Here is a 21,160-nt window from a genome sequence, read left to right on the forward strand (position 1 = left end):
GAAAAGGGTGAACATTGCAAAGCAAATCGCGAAGTGTTATCCTCCAGTGATTTTTTAAATCTCTTCTGAGCTCTCTATTATCCCCCCAAAGTTTCCCTTAATTTTTCACTCTATCCTAATCCCCTCTCTGCCACTCTCTCTCAACCCTCCTTCCCCCCTCATTCATCCACCATTTCTTTTTTCTGTGGAGCAGTTTTTCTCACCCTTGGCTTCTCTAATGTGCATACTCATACCCATCCTTGCAAGGACGCCTTGGAGAACTAGCGTTTTAATACCCGAAAACAGTAATACGTGGATTCAGTAGAGAGCTCACCCTAGCAAAGTTTAGTCTCCAGGATGACCCCCTCCCATGATGATCAGGGGCTAGCATCACCAGGTGGGACTCACCATCGCTCACTGTGGTCACTTATCTCTTTCTTCCTTACCCCAGCCTTCTCTTATTTCATCCTTTTTAATTTCTGCATTCGTTCTTTCATGACCCACTTTTTTTTTTTTTTTTTTTTTGCGGTACGCGGGCCTCTCACTGTTGCGGCCTCTCCCGTTACGGAGCACAGGCTCCGGACGCGCAGGCTCAGCGGCCATGGCTCACGGGCCCAGCCACTCTGCGGCATGTGGGATCTTCCCGGATCGTGGCACGAACCCGTGTCCCCTGCATCGGCAGGCGGACTCTCAACCACTGCGCCACCAGGGAAGCCCTCATGACCCACTTTTTAAATCTTTCTTTCATAGGAGAATCTGTGCCACTTGGGACTAGGGGCATTGTTGAAATGACCATTGACAAGCCATAATGGCGAGTGAAGGAAAAGTGAAAGAAGGTGATTGACTTCTCACCGCCTCTTCCTCTTTCACCTGCTACTCCTTTACCCCCTCTTCCCCAATCTAGATTCTGATCAGCAGAAACAGTTTGTTATAAGCTCTTCATTAGTGGGATGGAGGGAGAGATTGGAGAGCCAAGGCTTAGGACGCTCTTGATGATAAATGACAAAGACAAAGTTCCTGTCTTCAAAGACCAAACAAGAGAGTGGGAATGAGAGAAGAACCAAGAGCGAACAACGAACGTCTATCCATTAATCGAGCTTTTCGGAGCTCACCTAACCTCAGCCTCACACACCTGGATTGAATCATCTGCCATCGTCTTCCACCTCCCCTCCCCCCCCCCCCGCCCCACTCCCCACCCCGCCGCCCTCTTTATTTCACATTTACTAGCAACTTTGCCTGGGAGTGTTCAAGGGAAGGAAAAGATGAAACTCAAATCAATGAATTTCACTTCTGCCAAAGCTCACAACTTCCATCCTCTACCTCTTGCTTCCAAATACCAGGTATTAAAAACTGCATTTTTGGGGGGCTTCCCTCGTGGCGCAGTGGTTGAGAATTTTCCTGCTAATGCAGGGGACACGGGTTCGAGCCCTGGTCTGGGAGGATCCCACATGCCGCAGAGCACCTAGGCCCGTGAGCCACAACTACTGAGCCTGTGCGTCTGGAGCCTGTGCTCTGCAACAAGAGAGGCCGCGACAGTGAGAGGCCCGCGCACCGCGATGAAGAGTGGCCCCCGCTTGCCGCAACTAGAGAAAGCCCTCGCACAGAAACGAAGACCCAACACAGCAAAAATAAATAAAATTTTTTTAAAAACTGCATTTTTCCTTTGCAAGATATTCTGACATCAATCCTTCTGCCATTCCAATTTGCATCATCACCTCATTCGGGTCCTCATTATTTCATGCCCGAAGAGCATCTCAGCAACTCTGTCCCTCTAATCTCCCCTGTAACTTAAATCACTCCTGTACCAGCTCAGGCTAATTATGTCACTTGAATTATGTCCCACCCCTCTTTAGACATTATCAGTGGCTGAAGTCCAAACATCTCATTCTGTCCTTTGAGGTCCACCTCAGTCTAAATCCAACTGACATTTCTACCCTTGGCTCCCACCACCTGTCTACCTACCTCTGTTTCTATTTGGCCATAGACCACGCCTTCCCACCTCAGTATCCACCTACCAAGGTGACAGCCATGCTTCAAGGACAATTCTTAGCTAGTCCAGATCATATCAACCCAGTAGTTTTCCCTTCCTGAATTTCTATTGCTCTTATCATGATCGTTACTATTTGTCACCTTTTACTGCTACAAAATTGTCACAAACCTCAGATAAGTCAGTGTGGGTCAGAAATGTGCTGTCTGATGCAATGAACAGTCCCTTCTGGGAAGTACCAAGTGTTTCCGATAATAGAATTGAGCAATTTCCTGAAAAATTGAGATTCAACTTGCACCGTTAACCATCTCTCCTGGGAGGAACTTAGCTACCTTTAACCAAATGTTCCTTTCTTGAACATAATCAGTGTTAACTAGCCACCTTTTCTTCCATAAAGAATCTCTACCAGGAAAGAAAACTTTGACCTGGATTGATTGGAAATTACCTCCTTGCAGTAGGCCTGAAACAAACCTTCAACACATGCTCACAAAGAATTTGTCTGAAGTTGCTTTAATAGATGCCAGTTATATTTTTATGGGTATGTATCTTTAAAAATAGCAGTTGGATACCCACGTGTGTTACACAGTGTGTTGGGTCACGTGAGTGCAGCTTCCTAGAGGCCCATAACTTGGCATGAAGATCTTTAATCTGAGGTCCTCAACGTGACCGAGAGTCTCCTGAAACGGCCTCTGCCAAATGCCTGGGGATGTGCTGATGTACATTTCTTCCAAGGGAAGAAATCAGAGATTCCATCAGATTCTCAAAAGCCTAATCACCCCTCCCCCCACCAAAGATTAACCACCAGACTAGAGGGAAAAAAGGCGTAGGAATAGTGGATGGTAGAGTCAGTCTGTTACGGAACCAGGTTCATCTTACCCAACACAGCAAGACAAAAACGCTGGGACGCTGAGGTTTGAAGCAGAGAGGGATTATTCACAAGGCAGCCAGGCGAGGAGATGGAAAAACAAGTCTCAAATCCAGCTCCCCTAAGGCAAGGAGCCGGGGCATTTATGGGACGAAGACTAAAGGAGCAGGGTGATCTGAGGCGTAGGGAGCGTGGGGAAAGCTGATTGGGAAAAGGTGTGATGATGGTCGTTCTGCGCAGGCATAACTAAGCTACAGGTCTCTGCATGTTCAAAAGGTCACCACGTGGACACGTGCACCTGCCCAGTTGAAGGGTCAGTGGTCCTGTCTAGTCATAACCAGCTCAGCTTGAAATAGACACAGCTGACTCCAAACTCCTAAAAGACAACTTGGGCAAATATCTTATCGTTTAGGCTACATGCCACTTCAAGGACGTGCAAGTCTTAAAATGACCTTGATGAGTGAAGACGAGTGAAATGGATTTAACCCAGGGTTTCGAGGCTAAAGGATTAGAAAGTGACAGTCAAGTGTCTTTCCTTCTTAATCGTAAATCCACTAAGGGCAGCAGCTTTGCTCTATGGAGCCTCAGTACGAAATTATACAAAATTCACGACAGAATGGATCTGCTTTCTCCTCCTCTCCTCCCATCTCGGCCTTGACACTGTGCTGTCAAGACCAGGAGACAAGACTGAAAGTTCAGCTCAGTGCAAACTGTAAAAGATAACCAAGTTATTTGTCTTACATGAGTCCATCTTAGCGCCGAGAGACACCTGGTCTTCTTATTTTGTTAGAAAAATTCAGGGGACTTTGTGATATATTTTTAAAGCTTTTCATTAATATGAATGTAAATATTTCATCATTGCAATCCATTAAATACTTAAAGATATTTTTTCTGCTGCTGTACTAGTGGACTAGGTGTTGCTTAGCTACTTGAACTTCAGCAACGTCTTGGTTCAGAGGTCAAGACGTTTCTGTGAAACTTTAAAATAATATTAAGAAGAAACCTGGATTGAATAACATGTCAAACAATTGAATCATTTAGCTAGATTTAGTGTTTAGAGCCCTGCATTTTGAAAAGGTAAGGTAAAACATTTTTGGTTAGAAGCTCACAAAATGCTGGGGTTTTTTTCCATTTATGATGAGTAAGACTGAGGCTATTATGATGGTTGTTCTTACGGGATTTGAGAATGGATGAGTCCTTCCTAAGCAAGCCTGCTGCCCCAAGGAAATCACCAATACAGGAGCACGTGATGTTTGATCGGTCTACTGGGACCAATGATATTAGTCAGGGTAGGCTAAGCTGCTGTAACAAAAGACCCAACAAGAATGTGACTTGATGTACAAAAAAATCTACCACTTTCCTATATAGCAATTTGAGGTACACGTTCCAGGTCATAGGTAGCTGTGCTCCAGGCATTCAGAAACCCAGGTGAGGCACCCAACTTCCACGATTACTCTGGTCACAGCATTCCAGCCAGCTGGAAAGAAGGGAAGCCAGGCAGAGGTGCTAAACATCACTTCCGCTAACATTTACTGGCAAGAACATCACCACAGAACCACACTTAGCTCCAGGAGGCTAGGGAATGTGTTCTAAACATTCGCCCAAGACGAAGGGGAGGATGATTGGGGGACCTGCTGGCCGTCTCCATCCCACCAACTGTCATGGTGTGGTTGTCAGCTTCTTGGTCTCTAGTCTCTGTTCTGTAACTGGGGTTTTAATTTCATCATGTGTTTACGATATTATTCAGTTTAACGAATCCCCACATTTATATCATGTTGACTTGGCTCTGTGACTAAAAGAGTTTTAACATGGTTCTCCCAACGGGACTGACTTAAACAACACGTCCTAACATTTCAAAGTGAAAATGAAAAATTCCAACCTGAAATTTCTTAAAAATGGAGAAGTGAGCCTCCCAAGATAAAACAACTGATCATTTTTTTGAGCAGTGTGCAATTTCTACATTCCTCCTTTTTCCTCAGCATTCCAGTGCAGGATAAGATGTCAAATGTGAGCCTCTGATACGAGGCTCTAATTCAGCAACACCACTCATAAAAATTATAGTTATTTGGGCTTCCCTGGTGGCGCAGTGGTTCAGAGTCCGCCTGCCAATGCAGGGGACACGGGTTCGTGCCCCGGTCCGGGAGGATCCCACGTGCCGTGGAGCGGCTGGGCCCGTGAGTCATGGCCGCTGAGCCTGTGCGTCCGGAGCCTGTGCTCCGCAGCGGGAGAGGCCACAACAGTGAGAGGCCCGCGTACCGCAAAAAAAAAAAAAATTATAGTTATTTGACTAAAAAGACCCCCCAGACAACTACAGGAAGAAAACCTCCAGTTGAACTAATATGAAACCCATCTGCTAATTGGCGGTGGGGGTGGGAATAAAGTTTCTAAATTATAAAAAAGACCCCCCAAATCACTATTTTTGTTTTCATAGTTTGTATATTATTTTTAATAATAAAAAATGTAAAATAAAAGATTTTTAATCTATTTTGCTATTATTTTGTTACTAATAAAATGGATTTAACTCTTCTAATTATTGTGAGGAGGGGTTGAGGGAGGTTCTGTTGTAAAGCAAAAAAAAATTACAATTCAAGTTTTGATTATTTTACATAGCAGTGAATTAATCTGTGAGATTAATGTTTGCTACTTACTTCAGTCCAAATGTACCTTATAAGTCCTGGTTAGTATTTCTTTGATCCTCAAAAATTTGTAAATATATATCATTAAATTTAATTTTACGTTAACTTCATAGAAGAAAAAGAAACTGATATAAAACTGAAGGTTTTGAGGACCTCCCTGGTGGCACAGTGGTTAAGAATCCGCCTGCCAATGCAGGGGACACGGGTTCGAGCCCTGATCCGGGGAGATGCCACATGCTGTGGAGCAACTAAACCCGTGCGCCACAACTACTGAGCCGGCGCTCTAGAGCCCGCAAGCCACAACTACTGAAGCCCACGCACCACAACTACTGAAGGCTGCGCGCCTAGAGCCCGTGCTCCGCAACAAGAGAAGCCACCGCAATGAGAAGCCCGCGCACCGCAACGAAGAGTAGCCCCCGCTTACCACAACTAGAGAAAGCCCGCACGCAGCAATAAAGACCCAACATAGCCAAAAATAAATAAATTTTTAAAAAATAATAAAAAAATAAAACTGAAGGTTTTAGTAAACTTTAGGTAACTGTTACTTTCCAAGAAGAAATATTAATTCCTAAGACCCTCTAGAGTTTAAAAACATATGAAGCACCTTAAAAGCTTGGAGGTCATTATGATTTGTTTGCTTCTTCATCGCACGTGTGCTCATTCTCTGAGCTTGGCTGGATGGCACATTTTGGCCTCATTTTCCTTTTACGGCTTTACTCTTGAAGTGTGGGCACTAACCGTCGTCTTCTCCTTCCCTTTCTGAATAATTCAGCCAAAGCTTTCTGGTGGAGCAAAGGAGGGGAGACAACTGTGTGTCCAGTGGGAGGTGACACTGTAGCCCAGAGTTGGGGGGCGGTCACAGCCCAAAGGGGGTGAGGACGGTGTCTTTATGGGGAGACCATCCAAGATGAGGAGTCAGGGTCCAAGCAGAGCGGAGCAGGGGTCCCCACAGGGAGCAACCCAGTGGGGGGAGTCAGAACCTGATCAGGTGGGGGGGGTCCACAAAGACAGGCAGATACACTAGTGTTATCGGAGTCCACGCGGGGGGAGGGGGCTGACACCTAGTGCTGGTGGCAAGGTTGTCAAAGCTCACACAAGGGGAGGAGGTCATTCCCAAGGGCAACGACTTGGGATGGGGATGCAGCACCCAAGCAGGGTCAGAAGGACATCCATGGGGGCGGGGGGGTGACCTGGTAAGAGCTGTCAGAGCCTGATCAGGCGAGGGGGCCATTCCCTCGGAGTCTGGGGGTGGGCTCAGAACAGGGATTCAGAGCCTGAGCAGGCAGAATAGGGTACCTGTGTGGGGAAGGGGATGGCGGCAGAGATGAGAGACTGGTAACATACAGGGGGACTGATCAAATGTAAACAGACAAGGGCTAACGAAGCCGATTTCCCACCATCAGGGAAGAGAGTTACCAACACATACAGAAAAGGAAAAAAACTAGAGTTCAATCCTGTGGTGCTCAGGTGGAACTGGGATGTTGGGATGTATCAGTGTGAACTCATGGTTTCCAATATGTATAGATGGATACAGAAATATAGATATAAAGGGTGTGTGTGTGTGTGTGTGTGTGTGTGTGTGTGTGTGTACATGCATGTATTCCTTACCTCTGTCCCTAGCTCTGTTCATTGGGGGAGCCTAGGAGTAGTGCCACCCCAATAGCAATGAGCATATCTTGGCATCAAAACACTATTTCCCTCTGAAGGAACCCGGACTCTTTGGATTAATGGCTGATTCCAGGGCTGGGACAGAGAAAGTGCAAGATGAGCCTGGAAAAATCTCCTTATGCTCCCAAAGCAAAGAAGTACAGAAAGAATGATGGGGATGTGTCAAAAGGACACAGAAGCCACCTTGAATGGACTCGCGGTGGACAAACAGGAGACAGTTTTAGCACTGAAATAAATGACAGCGCTAGATTATAACCCAGTGAAAAAGATAGAAAATCCTGAGTCTGTACACACAAATAAATGAATAACTTGAAAGTCTGATGTGTAACACGATATTTACTTCTTATCACCAAGTCCTTATTTATTACAAAGAGGGTTAGGGTTAGGGTTATAGTGACTTTAAAGTGGGGGCCCCTGGGAGACACCACCTGGATCAAGGGAGCAAAGTGAACATTGTCAATTCTGTATTTGGAACATCACAGTGGCAGCTACTCTTCCATGGTTTGTGGGGGGGAGTTATTTATATTACACTTCCAATTTTTCTGTAAGTTTATTTCAAAACTATACGATGATAACTGTAGCCAGGCAAAGTCTCCAGCTTAATAACAGGGACAGCCCGGCAGGTAACAGGAATTGCCGCACTCATCACATGGTTGAAATGTTTCCAGCAATGAGCGTAAGCCTAAAAGATAATCCTGTCACATTTCGATAAAGTATTTCACTCCCGGAAAGAGATCAGTTCATCCTTTTCTCTGCAAACTCTGGTACTTAATCTGGAAACCACTCTTGGTCCATGTGCAGCCTTTCAAAGCCCTTTTCAGAGATCATAATTACCTTTCTTAGAGAATATCAGAATGTTCTTAGAGAATTATCAACAACACATATTGGAACCATGAATTGCTTTGGCTTGCCTGGATGGTTCTTCCTTTTGTCAATACTTTCACTTGCTTTCTAATATCTTTTAAATTGTATTTTACTATAACTACATGATTACATGAATTTCCACTTAGCAAAACATAGTCAACCATTTCGTGAAAATCAGAAGATAGCTCTGATCTCTAACGGAAGGGACTTCCCTGGCAGTCCAGTGGCTAAGACTCTGCGCTCCCAATGCAGGGGGCCCAGGTTCGATCCCTAGTCAGGGAACTACATCCCACATGCCGCAACTAAGAGTTTGAATGCTGCAACTAAAGATCCCACACACGGCAACAAAAGTCCTGAGTACCCCCAACATCGAAAACCAAAGTCCACATTTTAGTAATGATCCTTGTTTTGGGTTTTTTTTTTCACAAGTTTATTTAGTTTTGGCTGCACTGGGTTTTCATTGATGCGCGTGGGCTTTCTCTAGTCGTCGCGAGCAGGGGTCACTCTTCATTGCGGTGCGCGGGCCTCTCATTGTGGTGGCTTCTCTTGTTGCGGAGCACGGGCTCTAGGCACGTGGGCTTCAGTAGTTGTGGTGCATGGACTTAGTTGCTCCGCGGCATGTGGGATCTTCCCGGACTAGGGCTCGAACACATTGTCCCCTGCATTGGCAGGCGGATTCTTAACCACTGCACCACCAGGGAATTCCCCAGTAATGATCTTTTAAGAGAAAGACGCATCTGGTGGCAAAACATCTTATAAAATGACAACTCACATGCAGGAACCCAGAGCATCATGGTGAAATAATTATGGCTAGTACTGATTATAAATCTTGGGAGAGTATTCATGAGTTCTGAGTATGGAGACCCCACCCGGATGCCCACTAGACTTTTTAAAGGGATCTGTGGTCAGACAGCTTTAGGAAATTCCCGTCCAGGACCAAGACTGCTCCCCCACACTCCTGGCATGACCTTGCCCCCCATCTTGTGTGGCACCTGCCCACTCCTCCGGGAGCTGCAAGTCTGGGGAAGGACCTCAGTTTCACAGTGACACCAGTTTATGAAACTCTAGCTGAGACCACTGCCAAGAAGTGCTTGCTCACCCTCCTTCAACGGCAGGGGGAATCTCCCTCCCCTTTTCAGGGGGACGCTGAAGAAAGGATTCATACACGAACCCCAATCTTCTCACCAACCCCGGCCCACACCTCCCAGCAACTGAACTTGAAAAAAAAAAAGCTGGTTAAAACCACTTCCTATATTTGAGACTAGAGAAGAGAGTGGTAGGCACGATTTCCTGACTGAACAAACCAGGCTAATACTTCTATAGAGTAAGTGCTGACTGTCCTAGAGACGGATGGACCAGCGAGGATGACAACCTGGGCGGATTGATCCTTCCCCAGCCTCCCAGTGCGATGCCAGCAAGAGGCTGAAAGGAAACCCAGCATTCTGCAGAGAAGTACCTTTTCTTCCTGGCCCTCACATCGGCAGCTGATCCCAGGGGCCCGGAGGATGGAGCCAGGCTTGCTGATGTGGGGATTCTTTGTATTCATCGTTGTACCTGGCTGCGTGACAGGTAAGGGGTCACTGGTGTCCTCGGAGTCCTGGGAAGGCTAAGGATGTCGACTCTCCCCAGCCACAGAATCCGAGAGGCACCTAAGTAGAAAGTACGGGGAAGGGGGTTGAATCCTGGGTTCTACCCCTATGTCCACAGCCCACCGGGGGCCCGTTTTATGCCTCAATTATCGCCGACCTATAAAGAGAACTTGGAACGGTGGGCTCTCTGTCGCTCAAAGTCTTTGACGGCTGATTCTGGGAAGAATAGGGTGATGTGATATTTGAATGTTAGCATACTAATGAGCAGAGTCCTCAAGAACTTGGATTTTCCACTGAATTCAGTTTTCCACTGCACCCACAAAGCTGTAAGATAATACTAAGAATCCACTAGGAGTCTAAGACCAGGTGAATGTCTGGCAGACATTACTAACTCACATATGAAACATTGGGATCATTTAAGATCTCAGAAGAGTTAAGCCTCAAGGATGTATACTTTGTTTTTTACTGTCTCGGGAAATAATACCTAGGAAGTTTCTTATATGTGTAACTTTATAGAAGTTTTAAAAAAATAAGCATATCACTTTCAGAACATTAATTCTTATGTTCTTATGTGTATATATGCATGTATGTATGTGTGTGGATATATACATATATATATATATGAAAGTTTTGAATTCCTTTCATCCTTTCAAAAGGGTTTGTCAGTTTTTTTTTTAAGCAATAAGAAACCACCAACTTCTACCTCAAACCTCCTTCTTAATTGAGTGTGAACTTTCTAATAACATCTTCCCTTGCTTATGCAGGAAAACAGGTAAGATATCAGAGTCTATGATATTATATCCTTCGTTTCTAGATATATAATGATGCTAAGTGGCCACAGAAAGATATGTTAAGAAGTGAAACAGGATGATGCATAAGGAGTCTTTTTTGCTTGTTTAGGAGAAATGACCAAGTCACTGGGCTGTGAACTGACCCAGGTGTAGGATCTTCTTTACTTTAAAGTGAAAAGTGGGTGTGATTTTAGGAAGGCTCATAATGAGATTTCTACCTCCACAGGGTCTTTGCAAAGTGGGAGGTCCAGCCAGGCCAGAACAGAAAAGTCTTTACAGTTAATCATGCCTCGTCTCTGGGAAACACATTTCAAGTAAACGCGTGTTATTGCCAGCCAATGATGACTTATCTGAAGATTTGAATGGTCCTGCAGCAGCGAGGCCTCCTTCATATACTCGCATCTTCAAAAATCTATCCAATACGTCTTGTGCCCCTTTTCAACACTGTAGGAAATACTAAAATGAACAAGACATAGCCTCACTCCTTAAGAGACATATAACCTAGTAAGAGGAAGAAAGGCATAGCTATAATAACAGCAGTATGGGTGGAATGGGATAAGATCTAGGGGAGCAGGGGTATATCAGGGAAAGCTTCGTGAAAGCAGCAGCAAAAAGTGCCCTGAGGGGGCAGTGAATTTCCCTGAGTGGAGATTCCAGATAGAGAGGCCCACAGGAGCAAAGACACAACACAGCATCAGGGAACAGCCCCCAGCCTTGGACGGGGATGTGGGGTTGCTGGGGATTAAGACTGGAAAGGTAGGATGGCGTCAAATGAATGACCCAAGGCCTTCGTAACAAGTTTAAAAATTTAAACTTCATTTGGGAGTCAATAAAAGACTACTAGAAAGTAAAAATGACCATTTATAGAGTACCTTCTATGTGCCAGACGTATAAGTCTTCTTTTCCTCTTCATAGCCCCTTTGCAAGGTGGATGTCACCAACCCATGAGATGAAGAAGACCTCAAAACTCAGAGGTCACACAGGCAGTGACAGAGCCAGGACTCAAGCCCAGTTTTCTCAGCCATGTGCTCTTTCTGGTCCCTGCAGACAGGGTCCGAGCTCTACAGAGATGATTCCGTAGAGAGAGTAGGTGCACAGACAGGGCGTGAAATGGTCCCATCCAGAGGCAAGTGAGGACTTGGTAGCTAAAGAGAATGATACGGGCTGAGTTTCTGGGATCCACATATGGCTTAGGAACCACTCCAGGGTGAGAAATAATCTCATCTCAGGCTTTTTCCTCCCAGGGGAGCCCAGTCTTCAAATAAACAAATCTTCTTATTCCTCAGAAGGGAGAGGTTGCTAACGAAATCAATCAGGCTGTCAACAGATGCAATTTCTAGCTGATTCATAAGGCAGATTTTCAGTCTGAAAATTTCCAAAGCCACCATTTAAAATTGTGATGGGTGACAGGGGATGTATTAGTCAATGTGAGTGTTTTGAGTCTCTGTATTACTGGGTCCTGGGATGTGGTTGAAAAGAGAGTTCTCCTGATGTTGCCAACAGGCACGTTATTGAAGGTGCCTTTCTCAGCATTGTGGAAATTCTGAGAGTTTATCTATGCCTTGATCATCTTTCTTTCATTCTAGGAATTCTGTGATCAAATCTTCATGCCCTAGACTCAAAAAAAAAAAAAAAAAACACAATGCGGAAACCCATTAAGATGATATTTTTGTCTAATTATCCCTTCTTGTAAAGATGACTGCCCACACTGGAATTTCCATCTTCACATGTATCATTAAAACACAAAATGTTTAACTCTTCATATTTAATCATTCAATTTCTCTAGATCCCAAGGTGTTATTACCACTGTTTCCTTGCTCATCTTTAAGATGTACTTTGGAGAAGATGTATATATATATGGGGCTTTGGTAAACTTAGGAAGTACCTCATGAAACAGTTGCTACTTTCTTTAAAAACAGCATGTCTTAAATAGGCAGTTCTGTTTATCACCCGTACATCTGCTCCTTTTGAGATCTGAGAGAATTAAGGCACCAAAAAGAGTTGACTTCACTGATGGACAGTCAGCTAGAGATGCTATAGAGGACAGCTGATGAGCTCTACAGCTCCTATCCTCAACTTCACTCATCCGAAGAGAAGACTTCTTAGCTTCTTTGGCTAAAGCCCTGAGTAGTCTGGAGGCTTCTGTGTTGTTTCTTGTTGAAGTCATTCCTATCATAGCGACAGTCACCCTTAAGTCAGGCTAGCCCTCAACGTGGTGGTCATTCAAGTTCATTTCCCGCTCCCTTCATTTCCAATGATCAGTAGAAACTGTAAAAATAAACAGAGTTCCTTTGGGAAGGGGGGCCATGTCACCTGAGGTCAGTGGATAGAAGAGTCAGGGATACTGAACTTCGCAGGGAACAGAAAGTGGTCCAAGGCACCTCCGAACGACCATCGTTGGAGGAGGTGAAGGGCGTGATTTTTGGCAAATTTCTATACCTCCCTGGGCCTCAGTTTCTCTGCAAAATGAAAAGGTTGATGGAGCTGATCCTGAGACTGACTTCTAGCTCTATCGCTCTATGTCAAGAATTCTGAACAGGAAATAAAATAAGCTCTGTCGAAAGGCCTTTTCAAGCCGGCGTACTTTTGGATGAAAAAGTTTCCAAACCGAAGACATACACAGCAGGGTCTGGGTTAAGAGACCTTTGCGGGCCCAAGTGCCGAGGCTGACGTATCATTGTAGGTTATTTCCAACTCCTGGAAGGTACCGCGCAGCACTCAGGCGAGGTTGTAAACGTCAAGGCAAAAACACTTCTCACTGCTGGGTGTGGCTCCTGCTATTCGCTTTTCGGGCATTTTTGCCCTCAAATGATTTCCTTGCTTCTCACAGGGGAGGTCTTACATGAGTGGGGACCTCCTTCTCTTTATCCGAGGCCATTCCCTATGAGAAAAGGAAAGAGGACCTTAATTCAATCGATTGTTTCAAAAAGCTATAAGCCCTGCATCCCTGAAAGTGGTCAAGGCTTTCCAGCCACGTCAGGGGAGCCACAGAGGGGCGCGTAGGCTGGCTGGGAAGATGGATGGGGCGGAATTCCAGTTGTTCTCTGCTGTCCTCCAGTCTCTATGTTTTAACTTCCCCTCCTAGAAAGTGAAACTAGGGATGTGTGTCTTTCATACTTTTCAAATGAAAGAGCACCCAGATGGCAAACCAGTAGATTCTTGGCTTTAGGCGAGGACCTTGGCTTTTGTTCATCATCTGATCCCCTGCCCCAGACTTTAGGCGGCAGTGAGAATCAGAAAAGGAAGGAGACTTGAGTGGAAAGGTGACAGAGGCTGGGTGGGGGATGCCGCTGAAAACGTAAAACTTTGGGAACTTCCCTGGTGGTGCAGTGGTTAAGACTCTGCACTTCCAACGCAGGGGTCACAGGTTCGATCCCTGGTCAGGGAACTAAGATCCCACATGCTGCATGGCAAGGCCAAAAAAAAAGGCAAAACTTTGAACTGTGGGTTTATTCGTGTCTGGTGAATGTCCAACAGCCAAACAGAGTGAAGAGTTCCTCTATCCTTTTCCTCTCCATTAACCCCTGGGCTCCCTTTCTCTGCAAGTGTTTAAGCAGAGCCTAAATGAAAATTTGTCAAAAGTGGTGTAGAGATTTCCCAAGCCAGGCAGGAATGGCCTCTGATCCCTTTGGACTTAGAACCTAGGATTCCTTCTCTCCAGGCTAACAATGTGTGTCACCTTGGTACCAGTCATGGCTCACCCAGGGGCCCTCTGAAGCCACTGGGGGTATCTAAACTTCCAGACACTCTCCTCTCTTGTTCTTCATCCAGGCAGGTATCAGGGGAAGAGAGATTGGAGACCCTTAACGAGCTTCCTCATCCCCTCTTTGGCCACCCTTTCTAGTAATTTCTTCAGGGAGTTCTGCTTCAGTGGAGTCAGCCGGTGCCCCAAGTATTATCAAGGGGGCAAAAAAAATGGTCCATAGAACCTCACCACATAAAGACAGACCTCATTTGTCACTCCTATACATACATCCTGAATCTCCCAACAGGAAGAACAAAGTGATAGCAAGACTCCATCTGGCTTAATCTTTCTTGAGTGGTGAGTCCTTGAGCAAATTTGATGAGTGCTGTTAATTGTCTCCTTAGAAAACTGTACATATGCACAAAATTTTGAGGATAATATTTAGGGTTGTAGCCTCCCTATCAACCAGGGTCTCCAGGAAGGACCTCCATTGAGGTTCTTTAATATCTGAACAGCTATAGTTGTGAGCACAGAGGATGAGACACAGGAAGTTATGTTCCCTGGTAAGGGAACTATAGTTGGCTTGGCAAAAGCAACCTAAAAGGCCTGGGTGCCTAGACAAGATAGTAAGAAAAAGGTACCAAGGACACAAGGCAAGCAGGAAAAGTGAAGAGCCAGGACTAGAATCCAGGCTTCCCAAATTCCAGTCCAATATTCCCCTTAGGTCTTCACGTCGACTCTCAGTGACATCCATCCATCCATCTTTCCATCCATTGATCCATCCATCTTTCCATCCATCCATCCATCCATGCGTTAGGATTACCAAGATGGAAAAGGTCTTTGCTCTCAAACTGCTTCTGGCCTAAGACTGGAGATAAAACATCTGCTGAGCAACTCCCACCTTGAAGACTTGCCAATGGAGGCAGCAGTGTTTGCCAGTGAGTCAACAGCCATCACTGAATCCCTCCCCCTCTCAGGCTTTCAAATAAGTCACCCATTTAGGGGAAAACAATAATAGAATCATCTCTAGGTATTTTCCACTTTAAGATTACTCAGGAAGTTTTTGGCTGTTTGACTTGTTTGGAGGTTACTCTGGGATTTGCCTCCATCAGGGAGAAAACACAAGTCCAACTGGGAAATGTATTTAGAGCAGTGGTTCCTCGCACGAACTGCACATTACCTGTGCGTCTGGGAAACTTTAACAAATGATGCCCAAGCCTCACCCAAGACCAATTAAGACCAATTAGGTCAGACTCTCTGGGGATGAGAATTGGACATAAGGATAACATTATTTTTAAGCTCCTCAAATGATTCAAGATGCGGTTAGGATTGAAATCCACAGAATAATGATTCCATGGTTGGTCCAATTCTATTGTTTTATTTCTATTCACTAGGAATAGGTGCCCTAGCACAGTATTTCCCAAAGTTTAATCTATTACAGATCACCTAGGGGCTTGTTGTGAGGCAGATTCTGACTCAGGATGTCAGGGATGGGGGCTGGGATTCTGGTTCAGGCTCCCTGTGAGGCCCATGTTGCTAATGCCCTAACCCCATTTTGAGTAGCAAGGCTGTCACAGGAGAGAAGAAATGTGTGCTGTGTCCACCCCACACAGAACTTGCAAGTAAAATGGGAAAACCAGTCTGGGAAAGACACAAGATCAAATATTACAAAGTGGTATGTAGCAAAGTTGACACATGCCACAGCGACCAAAGTAGGGTAAGGTGCTTCGCGGAGCGTTCAGAAAGGCTTCTTGGAGAAGGTGGCTCTAAGCTTGTGTTTGTGAATCTCAGAAGAGGCTGGAGGGTGGTGTTTCCTAATGATGTTGCTACAGTTGTATACGTGGGTCATGCTCCTTGAGTAACAACTGAAAATTGAGGTGTTAATGAGAGCAACGAAACAAATGACCCATATTTCAAATATTGGGTTGGCCAAAATGTTTGTTTGGGGTTTTCTGTAAGATGGTACGGAAAAATCCGAACGAACTTTTTCATATTTTGTGTTGGCTGCATGCAAGATGAGGCTCAAATGGCTAATGATGATCTGATAAAAACTAGTACTTTTGCTCCGACAAGAAGCACCTGTGTCCTCCTCCTCTCATTTTGATCCTCTAGTGTCTACACACCTTGTTGGGGTCTGGTAGACTTCATTCCCACAATGGGTCACTGAATCAGCAACACCAGGACCACATGACACCTCTGGGTAACAGTCAAGAAGTCCGGGGTCTTATTCCCCTACATCCAAATTGTGCCCCGACCTAGCCCTGGCCAACGGCACACCACAAGGCCAGAGCTCTGGGACCTCCATCCTGACCGCTCACGTGACACCTTGCCCCCACCCACCCTGGCCACGCGGCTTTCCATCAGCCACGGTGCCTGCACTCTGAACCCAGCGTCACGTACCCAGGAGGATTTCAGGCAGCAGAAACACTAAGGCACCAAAGTGTGGATGCCATGGGTGGGGGGTGACCAGAAGCTCACAAGGGACCAAGTAAGGTGAACAGCCTGGGTCAGACTAGTCAGACCTGCTTCTTGGGTTGCTTTCCCCCCTTTTCCAATCATTCTGGGTGCAGTGAAAGGCCAGGCTGGCATCAGGAGGCTAGGAACAGTTAAATAATTTTTCCCAAAAGAAGAAGAAAGAGAAGCAGTTTTCTAAAGAATAAAAAGTAAGTGCTAAGGAGGCGACTGGTTCCTTTAAAAGAAAGAGCGTGGAAAGCCCGCTGGTCTTCAGGAGGCCCTCTTGAGAGAGAAAGCTGAGTGGTGGGCGAAGCTGTGAACTGGAGAACAGACGGCTAGCTGGGGCAGGCCTGGCACAAACACTGATCCCAGTACCCACTTTTTCTTTTGAGGCTTATTTGCCTTCAGCCTTGTTGCAGGAAACTTTTTTTTTTTTTGGCTATGCCGCGTGGCTTGTGGAATCTTCGTTCCCCGACCCGGGACTGAACCCGGGGCCACGGCAGCGAAGGTACCGAGTCCTAACCACTGGACCACCAGGGAACTCCCCAAGAAACATTTTAAACACGAATGATAATAACAAGAGCTAATATTCACAGCCTACATGCTCTCTTACAGGCATTATGTGAAAACGTAGTGTTCCTTCCAATAATCCTGAAAATCAGGTCGGCCTTGCTCTCACCCCCATTTTGCATCTGGTAAACTGAGGCTCACAAAAGTAAGTTAGCCCATGGAACACAACCGGGGTGGGGAGCGAGGATGTGAACCAGGCTGGAGTGGTGCAGAGCCCTCGTTCTTGATGATTCTCCTGAACCCACGTTAGTAAACAAGTTTACTTTCACTTTTTTAAAAGTGGAAGAGAGTCCGCTCTGAAGAGGTCCCGCTGCTGCTGCGGTTGTGCGTAAGTGAACGAGCCTGTTCCTACAGACTCCGACCCCAGATGCCCAGCAGCGATCCCTCCATCTCCTCTAGGAGCTGACCTCTTCAGGCACACAGAGCCCCTGCAGACTTAAATTCTCTGAATCCCGCTCTCCCCCTCCTTCTATGCCCCAAACAGCAGCTCGGGGTGTCTTTCCTGCATTTGACTGTGCTTGAAAGAAAGCACTCGAGTCGAGCCACGTCTGCCCCAGACGCCCACGAAACAGAGGAAATTCTGAGCACCTCTGGGCATGAGTCAACCCCACCACGTTCAGGAATCTCTGCCCACAGAATCACCCACTCTTTTCTGGTTGGGCCCAAAATAGATACCTCCTTCAGAAGTCTTGCTGCTTTTTGTATCCTCAGCAATAAGAAAACAAAGGTGAGGATAGGTGTGCCTCTGAGGCATGATGGTGGGAATCTTCTCTGCTGTGAAGTTTTTCAGAGTGAAAACAGTGCTGCCAAGGTGGACAGACAGGATGGGTGTGACAGGTGGAGGAGGGACACAGGAGGATGGATGGGGACAGTCTCGCCTGTGGCATCACCTTCAGGCACTGCTTCATTCCTTTGTTGATTCATTCATTCGGCAAATATTTATTGAGCAACTACTATGTGTCAGATACAGGGTTAGGAGATGAATGTAACCCAGTCCTTGGCCTCCAGGAACACACCATCCAGCAGGAGAGAAATATATCGCACAGATAATGCCAACACAAGCTGAGATCTAAAATGCAAATACAAAGAAAGAGTGGATGGAACACACAGACAAATGTTTGTTCTTATACGAGTCCCTCTACCTCTTTTTTTTTTTTAATTAATTAATTTATTTATTTATTTTCGGCTGTGTTGGGTCTTCGTTTCTGTGCGAGGGCTTTCTCTAGTTGCGACGAGCGGGGGCCACTCTTCATCGCGGTGCGCGGGCCTCTCGCTGTCGCGGCCTTCTCTTGTTGCAGAGCACAGGCTCCAGACGCGCAGGCTCAGTAGCTGTGGCGCACGGGCTTAGTTGCTCCGCGGCACGTGGGATCTTCCCAGACCAGGGCTCGAACCCGTGACCTCAGCATTGGCAGGCAGATTCTCAACCACTGCACCACCAGGGAAGCCCTCCCCGTACCTATTGAATCAAGAACTGCCTCACCTTTACACTAACATTTGGGACAGAAAGGAGGGCTGAGAGCATTACTTGGTCATTTTCAACTACTGAAGTTATTAAAATCAAACACCACAAATTTTGAATTTATAACAACATAGAGGATGTGCAGAAGCTTTCTTTTGCTCGAGAAAGTCCCTGACCGAGAAAGTGGGAACATTTCAGGTGGGAGTAGTTACATTCCTTGAAGAAGAAACTAATGGCTCCCACAGCCCCCAGGTATTGCAGAAGTACCATTTATACACAGTGCTGACCGATGGCACGTCCTCAGCGGAGTGTGAACCACTCCCCAATTCTAAACGCCCAGGAAGGACCTTCCTCTCCAAGGAAGAGATGAAGGGAACCTAGTCAGTCCGGTTACCTTATGTGCTTAAAAGCAAAGCAACAGTGTTTCTTTAAAACATATATATATAGTATGTGTTTATATGTATACATGTTTGTGTATGTATACACATACATATATATACTATGTATATATACATATATGTGTATATATGTACGTTGTGTATATATACACACGTGTATATAATATGTGTATATATGTGTGTGTGTGGATAACTACATGTACATAGTTTCATGAAATGAGGTCCTTGGAGCAATTTGGCTCATCTCCTCAGAGAAAGATCGTGATACCAAATAAAGGGCAGAGGAATCATTTCTAAGAGTTTTGCTTGAAATCCCCGAAGGCTAAGTTGACGTCAGCTTCTTCCTGCCTCGGGGCTCTGTGAGTTTCCCGGGAGTTTCGGGGGAGGCTGCGCATCTGGCATCTTTCCTGGTTGCGGCCGGGGCTGTCACGGGGTCCCCGGCTGATGAAACCTGCCAGAGCCTGCACACCCAGCTGAATGTGGTATCCGTTTCCGGTCCCTGTGGTGGTGACACCTCTGTTCAGAGCCTGATTTAGAATAAAAGGATCTTTGTGAAGAGAAAACTCCTTATTTTAAGTGGAAAGCAAAACAAACAACTACAAAAAAAAAAATTACAAACCCCAAAACCTTTTAAAAATAAAAGGGCAGTTTCCGCTGACACCCTGCTGACACCCAGGAGAGCACTGGGTACTGCAAAGGGTGAGCGTTTCGGCTCTAATGTGCAAATGGGTCGTTGTTTATCTCACTTTTGGCTTTCAACGCCTTTCACTGGCCATCAAGTTTCACTTTCCCTCTTCCCAGGGCTTCGTTAACCTCACTCCTCTAGCCTGAGTTTGCAGTGGGCTTGTGCAGAGGGTCTGCGAGCAGAGCTGTCAGGACACCTCAGCCTCCCGCCCTCCTCCTCCTGGGAGAGTAAGTGTGTGCGCTGCACCTGTTACCTCACAGAAGCCTCACAATGACCCTGTGAGTCAGGTACCACCATGATCATTCCCATTTTACAGATGAGGAGACTGAAGTTGTGAAGCAGTCATTCCTGCGCCCAAGAAAGTGATGGAGGTGGGCTACCGGCTCCATCCCTGTACAAAGGAAGCACACAGTCAACAGGTCTCATTAACTCCCCTGGGCTTCTTAGGGTAAGCCTTCCAGGTCTCATTTTAAGTCACTCTTTGATCCATCCCCAAATTAATTCTCCTGAAAACAACTTTCGTGATGCCTTTCCCCAGATCAAAGAGCTCAAATCATTCCCCGCTGCCTGTGGGGCACACTTCCTCTGCCTGGCATCCCATATTCTTTCTGACCTGGACCATCTGCATGTCTTCTGCACATCAGGCCCCCCAGCTCCAGGCACCCCAGCCCGCAGGTCTCCTATTCTGCAACCGTAGCTTCCTCACCTATGATTTCAAAGCCTAGGGGCATCCTCGCCTCTTATAATCTTCCGTGTCTCGTCGGCCTATTTGGAATTCTTCCCAACTGGAAAGCATCTTGGGAGAGCAGAAAGGGCTCATGAACTTGGGATTCTGCAGGCTGGGATTCAGATCCTGGTTTGGACTTGTGTGACTCTACTTTCCTTTAAAACAATCGCTGGGTACCATTCTCTGCAGGCTCCAGCAGGGTGGGGGCATCTGATGGACACGGTGTGGCAAGCACTGTGTAAAGAAATGGCGGGTAGCTTGGGAGTGCAGCGGAATGCCCAAAACCAAAGAGACAGGTCCAGGAGGCTTCCCAGAGAAATGTGACAGCAAGGGAGGCCTGCAGGACAAGCAGAAGTCGAGAAGGTGGAAGCGAAGTCGTGAGCAAGGTTAACGACAAAAGACAGAGCATAGTCCACCAGGCTGGAGAGCTCAGGCGGGGGCAGAGGTGGAGGCTGTTGAGGCTGGGCTGTGAGCTATGTCATGGAGCCTTGCCAAGTACAGGGGCTTCGACTGTATCCTGGGAGGAATGGGTACCACAGAGCGGCATGGGCAAGGGAAGGATGCAGTCTGGGCTTTAGAGCACTGGCTCTGGCATTCGTGCGTATGACGGCAGGCGGGACAGGGGGAGGGGGTGCAGCCCCGGAGGGCGCTGAGTGACCTAGTGGGGAGCTGGTCATGGGCAGGTTCTTCTAACCTCCATGGGCTTCAGTTGCTGTGGGTATAAAGTGGGATGCGGCGGCCTGCCTACAGTAACCAGGATATAGTAGGTGCTCAGTAAACATGGCTTGCTGGGCTTCCAATCT

The 21,160-nt window shown here is 46.4% G+C and overlaps 1 protein-coding gene across 2 annotated transcripts in view; it reads left to right on the plus strand.

Moving 5' to 3' along the window:
• Nucleotides 1–9,295: 9,295 nt before the first annotated feature.
• IL2RA (interleukin 2 receptor subunit alpha) overlaps nucleotides 9,296–21,160 on the plus strand; it is a 50,969-nt gene continuing 39,104 nt past the window's right edge. Inside the window, exon 1 of one of the 2 annotated variants that reach the window (XM_089906560.1) lies at nucleotides 9,296–9,568. In XM_089906560.1, the coding sequence (XP_089762686.1) occupies nucleotides 9,505–9,568 (64 nt within the window). In that variant the 5' untranslated portion in view covers nucleotides 9,296–9,504. The remainder of the gene's footprint in view (nucleotides 9,569–21,160) is intronic. The other variant, XM_022580225.3, reaches the window with a different exon arrangement.

Source organism: Delphinapterus leucas, chromosome 2 (assembly GCF_059928025.1).
Source record: "Delphinapterus leucas isolate spDelLeu-1000000601 "Yukka" chromosome 2, BTC_Dleu_Yukka2, whole genome shotgun sequence".
NCBI lineage: Eukaryota > Metazoa > Chordata > Mammalia > Artiodactyla > Monodontidae > Delphinapterus > Delphinapterus leucas.